Source organism: Bactrocera neohumeralis, unplaced genomic scaffold, assembly GCF_024586455.1.
Source record: "Bactrocera neohumeralis isolate Rockhampton unplaced genomic scaffold, APGP_CSIRO_Bneo_wtdbg2-racon-allhic-juicebox.fasta_v2 ctg3496, whole genome shotgun sequence".
Classification (NCBI taxonomy): Eukaryota; Metazoa; Arthropoda; class Insecta; order Diptera; family Tephritidae; genus Bactrocera; species Bactrocera neohumeralis.
The window spans coordinates 5,650-12,900 of NW_026090782.1; the positions used below are offsets into that span (position 1 = coordinate 5,650).

Consider the following 7,251-nt stretch of genomic DNA (forward strand, 5'->3'; position numbering starts at 1 on the left):
GAAACTGCAGGGGAGGGATGGTGCATCCCCAACAAAGACAGAGAGAGAGAGCTGCTGATGCTTCCGCGAGGGTCAAGACGCGGAAGGATACGCGTACGCGACCATCATTTCTCTCCACCCATTCCTCTCTCTGTTTCCTCTGATCAGGATTCTTTTTCGGCTCCATTCTTTGTACCACAAACGCAAAATGGTGACAATGATACCGGTTATTTTGCGGATTTGCGAATGAGACGACGGCTGTGACGGGCTTCCTGACTCTGAGCGATACTCCACGCCCTGCCCCCACTCCCCCTACCTTTCTCTTTCTACTTTCATTGTAGTCTTCTGCAGTGCCTCCCTTTCTTTCTGTTCCTTTCAAAGCTTGCGCAGGGAATGGAGAGGACGGAGTTAGCGGTTCGGGCAGTAGCCCAGGAGGGACGGTGTCCCGATGTTGTGTATCCAATGGGTCTGAAGGTGAAACACGCGTGTTACTATTATCTCCTTTCTTGACCTGGCGACAGTTCTTATCTCGTAGTCTTTTTACGCGGAAGTTTTTTCTGTTTTTTAAATCCATCCCACCCACCCCCGGACCCTGCCACGACAGGGACCCTTGGATTGAAAAGGGCAATCCAAGATTAAGTATTTCCTGCACTTCGTAGTATGACTATACCTAAATATAAAAGAAATCTAACACCTTGATTCTAACGTAGTATCAGTTAATAATAGGAAAGGATACGGGATCTGAAGTCTCGCGAGTGACCCTTGAATGCACGACACCTGATCTCTCGTAATGACCCATTAGTGAATCTCCGATATCTCTCGTATTCTTCTTCTGGCCGATGAGGGAGCACATGATGGCATCGGTGACACAGAAATGCCAAGGGAGAGAGTGGTGTCGGCGCGCCCTTCCGACCCCGCAGGGGCGCACGTTAATGGCCATTTTACCGATGCCGACGACGCCGCGCTACCCGCCTTGGAGCGTGTGGGTGAGCCGAAGATCACGCATGCGGTGTTCCTGCAGTGCCTGGCGGCGCGCCTGAACGTCGATGTCGCCACCCGCACGCAGCAGCCTATTGACGCTGAGGCCGCGACGCCTTTGATTCTCTTCCCCATCATGATGGAGCTCTCCGACCACCGTGCCATCATGTGCAACATGACCAACCACATCCGCTACATGATGTACGTCGACAACGGCGGCGTGCCAGAGGTCGGCCGCTTTTTGGACGATGTCATGGCCCTGTTTGGCTGGACAGGCCGCATGGTCGTCCGCCGCTATACGTGGAACGCGGGTTTCAGCGGGGCCGTGAACACCGCCATCGACTGGGCGCTGCAGTTGCCAGCCGACGAGGTGCCCTTCCTGCAGGTGTCGAACAACGACGTGCGCTACCCGCCCGGCCTGTACGAGGCCCGCGTCCGTGCCGCGCACCAGCTCACGAAGAAGGACGCGGCCAGGATTGCGGAGCTCCAGAAGGAGGTCGATGTTGAAGCGACCTCGCCAGAGGTTCTCAACCACTACAAGGACGGCAAAACCGTTGAGAGGCAGCTGGTCGCCCAACGCGACGCTGGTGACGTCGCAGCTTCTGCCCGACCGCATCCGCTACATGCCGTACACAGAGCGCATCACACAGTTCAACGCACACACCGGTGTTTTCTTTTTAATCACGACCGAGATTTTAGCAGTTTATGCTCAGTCGTCTGGCCATGTTAACGGTCGGCTACTTCGACGAGAACTTCCTCCCCGCGTACTTTGAGGATATTGACTATTCCTGGCGTTTGAGCATGCTCGGTTTTCAAGCCAGCGTGACCCCCAAAGACCGACCGGCGTCTCGTCATTTGATTAACGCGGTTTTAAACATGCTGCGGAAGGCGGAAAGGCGAACGGACCGTTACGCACCGAAGGTGCTGGAGTTAAAAGCCCGGATGTTCCACGTGATGCGCGCCGGCCTTTCCTACATTTACGCGCGCACAAAATGGGGCTCCACCGACCCCGAGGTGCACGAGGGCGGCATGCGGCGCTACGCCGAGCCCTTCAACGCGCAAAGCCAGTGGTCCATGTACGAACGAGCGCACGTCGGCGAGCTTCAGAGGCAGGTGGCGGCCATGGTTGATTCCGGCAGCAGCGCGTGCAGGAAGGCGGCGGCGGCGCCCAACTGTGTGCAGCGCCGAGAGCATGTGTTGAGGCAAGTCCTAACAGAAGCTCGCGCGTCCTTTCTCCACCGCACCTTCAACAACTGGTCGTACATTCCTCTCGATGCCTGGGTGCGTGACGCTGCGTTTGCGCAGCTCGCCAAAGGATCGGCAACGGGGAGCCCGTCAGTCCGCGGTCTACAAAGTACAACGCAGACTTGGTCAAGGGGCTCTTCCGCTGACGGCTCTGTGCAAGAGAAGAAAGAAACTTTGGGAAACGCCCCCCCCCCCCCCCCCCGCCTTTCTGGAGCAGCAGAGAGGCGCATGTTAAAGGGAGGAGGAGGTTGTTGTTCTTCTTTTTTTTTTTTGCGTTCCGCTTGCGGTTGTTAAGGAAGTGGTTGCCCTGTAGACGCTTTTATGCATGGACGTGTCGGCGTGTAAAGTGCGCTGGGTACTGTTGTTTTTGTTTTTGTTTTGTTTTGTTTATGTATGCGTGTCTTGGATACGCGTGCTTGTTCACCCCTCTCTCACTTTCTTTGTGTACAGCAGAGCTACTCGGCTCCCGTGATTAAAGAACGGTATATTTATTAATTGTTTTTGTTGTTGTTGTTGTTGTTGTTGTTGTTTTTTAAGATGAAAAAAGAAGTCGGATGGGGAAACGCGACGGAGTTCGAGCATTCGCAGCTTTTGTATGACAAGTGTAAAACGCATTCCTTCTCTGTGTGTGTGTGTGTGTGTGTGAAAAAGGGGGAGGAAAGGAATGAAGTTTTTCCCTTGCTAAGAAAAGAAAAAGGAACGACACACGGGGATTTTGGACGGAAGAATAAAAGAGGGGCAACAGGTCCGTTGATGCCCTCTTGTTTGTGTTTGTTCACAAGCAACGCGGTCTTCTCTCTCCCTTTCTCCATGGTTTGGCTCTTCTCTGTTAGTTAATTCAGGTGTGCCATCATTCTTCTTGCACGCTTTCTTTTCACGGCGATTACGGTAGTGTGGAAACCCACTCAGTCGAGAAGAAAAAACACAAAGACAAAAAAACAAAGATAAAGACGGCACGAGGATGCACAACAATCCGAGTTGCCGGTCACACATCGCCTCGCACGCTGCATGGCGTCTGAAACAGAATCGGCGTATTCTAGAGGCGGGTAGCATGATGTTGCTCGCGGGAATGGTAATCGGTTTGCTGTACATGCACACTTCCACAGAGGGTGTAATCTTTGGCCTCCACGACGCGGATGAGCGAGAGCAAACCCGCACGCAGGAAGACAGCGATGGCAGCTCATCGATGTTTGAATCCACAGCGCATCCGTATCTTCCTCGTGGTCTTCAGCCTTGGTCACACGCCGCGCAAGCCCACCCGAGCTTTACCGAGGCTGACGACGTCGCACTGCCGTTCCTCCAGCGACCGGGTGAGAGCCCCATTTCTCAACGGCAGTTTCTCCGATGTCTCGCTGACCGCCTGAACGTTGACGTGGCCTCACGAACCATGAAGCCGTTAGCACGGGAGCAGACGGTGCCGCTGATTGTGTTCCCCACCACGGTCGAAACCGCTGATCACCGCGGGTACATTTGTAACGCAACTGTGTTCATGAAGTACATTGTGTACGTGAGCAACGCCGACGTCCCCGAGATGGACCACTTTTTTGCGGATCTTGAAAAGGTCTTTGGCTGGACCGGACGACTTATCGTGCGGCGTCGCCCGGAAAACGTCGGCTGCGCTGGTGCCATCAACCACGGGATCGGCTTGGCGCTGGATTTGCCCGAGGAAGAGGTACCGTTCATGCAGGTCGCCAATCACGATCTCCGCTTTCCGCCGGGTCTGTACGAGGAAAGACTGCGACACATGTACGCCTTGACAAAGCTGGATGGACTTCGCATCGCCGAGCTGGCTCGTGAGGTGGCGCAAGAAAGTGTCTCGCCGCAGGTCCTCCGCAGGTACAAAAGCGGGAAGCCTCTCCGCGGCGAGTGGTCGCCCAACGCGACGCTGGTGACGTCGCAGCTTCTGCCCGACCGCATCCGCTACATGCCGCTGATGGAACGGCGAAAGCAGTTTAAGGGTCACGTTGGTATGATGTTTTTTCACAAGAAACCAGATGCTAGCACCTACTTCCTCAGCCGCCTGGCAGCATTGACGGCGGGCTACAGTGACGAGAACTTCTTCGTCGCGTACTTTGAAGACATCGACTACATTTGGCGCCTCGAACTGCTTGGCTTCGACTTCTCACTTGTTCCACACGACGGCACTGAAGCAATTCACTTTTCCAATGCCCTCACACAGATCGCGAAGGTGGGGCTGATTACTTTTCGCGCTGCCCGCCAATCGAGGTGGCAGCGGCAGCAGCAGCGGGAGCTGTCGCCCGCCGTCCTTGCGCAGTTAAAGGGGTTTGCAAAATACAAGAAGAACCCCGCGACCTACCGCTACGCCTCCTTCAAGTGGGACACGACAGAAGGCACAGCCGTCGCGGGCGAGCAGCGGCGGACCGAGCCTTTCTTTCCTGGCAGTCGATGGCGCATGAGCGGGGCGGCCCTGCAGCACGCACAGAGCACAAAGACAGACAGAAAAAACAGAGTAGCGCCGGCACCACCGGACCTCAAGCGGATCCTGCACGGGATTCAGGACGCGCCCATTGAACGCGACCTGAGCAAGATACCAGAGGCCCAGACGGTTTTGAACGATGGCCGGTACCTCCCGCTCGATGCGTGGGTGCGAGACGACCACTACTTGAACAGCATCCGTGCGTTCATGCGCGAAAGCCGCGTGGCAGTGAGGCCGTCAGCGCTTCTCCCAACGGCCAACGCCAGTTACCCTTCTTTTTCTCCTTCCGCATGGCCGGACCATTTTGTCGGTTCGCACAGTGGCAGTCACCACAACCACGTGAAAGGCAATTTGAAAAGAAAGAACGCACATACCTTTCTGGTTGGGAATTACAATGGAAGTCTCGTTACGTCATTTTTTTTTTTGGATCTCAAACAAATCCATGATGGAATCACTCGTTTTTTTTTTTTCATTTCTTTTTGGCTTCCATGGCCATGTTATTTCTTTTTTTCTTTTCTTTTTTTATATTGCTTTCCTTTAGTTTGTGTGTCGTATAAACATCATACATTTCATTGCACGCCTTATGTGAGGACACACTTTTTTTTTTTTGCAACAAACAAAACCAAAAAAAAAGAAACTAACGGAAACGACAGGGATGGCAAAAATAAAAAGAGGGAGGGCCATGGAGCACCGCAGCTGTTGCGCAGCGATGGATGCGCTACAGCTGAAAAAAAGAGAGAGAACGGGGAAAAGAAAAAAGCGGGGAGTGGAGGCGCAGAGTGGACGGGAAAAGGGGAAAAAAGGGGAAGAAACGAAAGAGGAAAGGTGTGTGGTTTGCTTGTCAATGCTTTTTTTTTAACTCCCTTTCCTACTCTTGTCTGGTATCTCAATGACATTCGCTTTTGTTTGTTCATTTGTTTGTTTTTGCTGTTGGTGTTCCCTGAAGCACATGAACTAGAGAAAAAAAAAAAGAAACACACGAAATGCCGCGACATGCCGGCGTACGGGTTCTTGGTTTGCCAGTGAAAAAAGACGATTGTAACGCGAGTGACAGCAACTTACACGAAGATGAAGAGCATGTCGTCAGAGAAGGTCTTGTGGCACGGCATAACAGCCATCGAACTCACCGCAGTACCACCACCACCGCAGCAGCAGCCGCAGGCGGTGGTGGGGCCTGCGAGTACCTCTTTGCCCACCTAAGCGACGCGACTGGTCTTCCCGCTCTGACGAACCAAAACGTCTCCCTGACGATTGGCTACAACTTCCTCGACGGCGCCTGCTACAGCCTATGGGGCGCTCTCCTTCTCCCGGTGCTGATCCACAAAGTAAGCGGTGATGCGGTCGTGGGAATGGCGGCCGCGGCGTCCGGCGTGGCGCAGCTGGCGGCAGCAACCATCGCGGGATGCTACAGCGATACTTCGCGGCGGCAGTTCTTTATTCGTTTCGGTGCCGCGTGCGCTGCGGTTGGGATTCTGTGCTTTGTCGCAGCTGTCTTCCTGTCTGGTGGTAACAGTGCAGAAGCAAAAGACTCGCAGGACTCTCCCGAAGAAAGCGCACCCTTTTCTCTGTCCTCGTTGTCACGGCGGCGGCGGCTGACGGCTCTTTTTGTTACTGCGCAGGCGATATGGGGCGCGTACACGGGCTTCGTGTCCACCAGCTCCGAAGCCTCTTCGCCGACAGCGTCCGCAGCGGCGAGCGGACTGCCATTTACAATTTCAAATGGATGGTGCAGACACTGTGCTATCTGGTCGGCTACCTCGCGGCGCTCCTCCTGTTGCTCACACTTGGCAACGACTGGGAACTCGCGAGCGTGCGCCCGGTGATGCTGATTGGGCTGCTGGCACACCCCATCGCGCTTGTCATTTTGCTGTTGCTGAAGGATCACAACGCCCTCTCCGCCGCCTCGCCCGAACCCTTTGCTGTGTCCACGGTTTTTGCGGTGGAGGAGGTGGTGGAAGAAGAAGGTGAGGAAGAAGCCGCAGGTGCTTTCTGTCGAAAAGGTGTCGTGGCCTCTAGCGTTGGCGTCTGCAAGACGGACAACGGTCAGCATCCCATGTTCTCTGGCGGGGCGCGCGCGAAGAGGGAGGAGGAGGGGGAGGAAGAGGCACGCGAAGCGGAAGACAGTGGGCGAAAAAACGCGCGGAGCATCCTTCTGAAGTCGACGGTGATGGTGGGCGTCCTCGGGATGCGGAAGGTCCATCGCAAATTGTCCAGGAACGGTGGAAAGTGAACTCTCCGCGCAGCAGCAACAGCGGCTGCACGGAGAGACGTTTCGCCTCCCTGGCCTCTCTGGGTGCCGCCTCTCCCATCTTTGTTCCTGGTCCGCGGTCCCCTATCTCGTCTGTCTGGTCGACTTCCTGATGGCGCTGGGCTCTGGCATGACACTCCTCTACGTCCCCCTCTTTCTCAAAAACGACGTGGGGGTGTCGCCGGTTTTTTGTATGTCACGTACATCCTCTCCACCTGCCTCACTGCCGTCACATCGCACATTGCACGTCTGCTCGCCGAGCGTTGGCTGAATCGGATCCCTGCAGTCCTTCTTGTGCGCACCATCGGCACCCTCTTCCTGCTCCTCCTCGGCGTTCTACCTGTTTACCAAACGAAGAATGCTG

The 7,251-nt window shown here is 55.0% G+C and overlaps 1 protein-coding gene across 1 annotated transcript; it reads left to right on the top strand.

Moving 5' to 3' along the window:
* Nucleotides 1-853: 853 nt before the first annotated feature.
* LOC126767000 (uncharacterized) lies at nt 854-5,196 on the top strand. Its single transcript, XM_050484631.1, has 4 exons — nt 854-1,585; nt 1,660-2,311; nt 3,309-4,785; nt 5,181-5,196. Exons 1-4 carry the CDS (start codon nt 854-856, stop codon nt 5,194-5,196), a joined length of 2,877 nt encoding a protein of 958 aa, XP_050340588.1.
* Nucleotides 5,197-7,251: the final 2,055 nt, after the last annotated feature.

What these genes read in the sequence shown, in the direction of transcription:
- LOC126767000 (XM_050484631.1), top strand. Translation starts at nt 854, where the DNA reads ATGCCAAGGGAGAGAGTGGTGTCGGCGCGCCCTTCCGACCCCGCAGGG. An exon ending in GACCGCATCCGCTACATGCC is followed by an intron (nt 1,586 to 1,659) that starts GTACACAGAGCG and finishes AGATTTTAGCAG; the next exon opens with TTTATGCTCAGTCGTCTGGC. An exon ending in GTCAGTCCGCGGTCTACAAA is followed by an intron (nt 2,312 to 3,308) that starts GTACAACGCAGA and finishes ACACTTCCACAG; the next exon opens with AGGGTGTAATCTTTGGCCTC.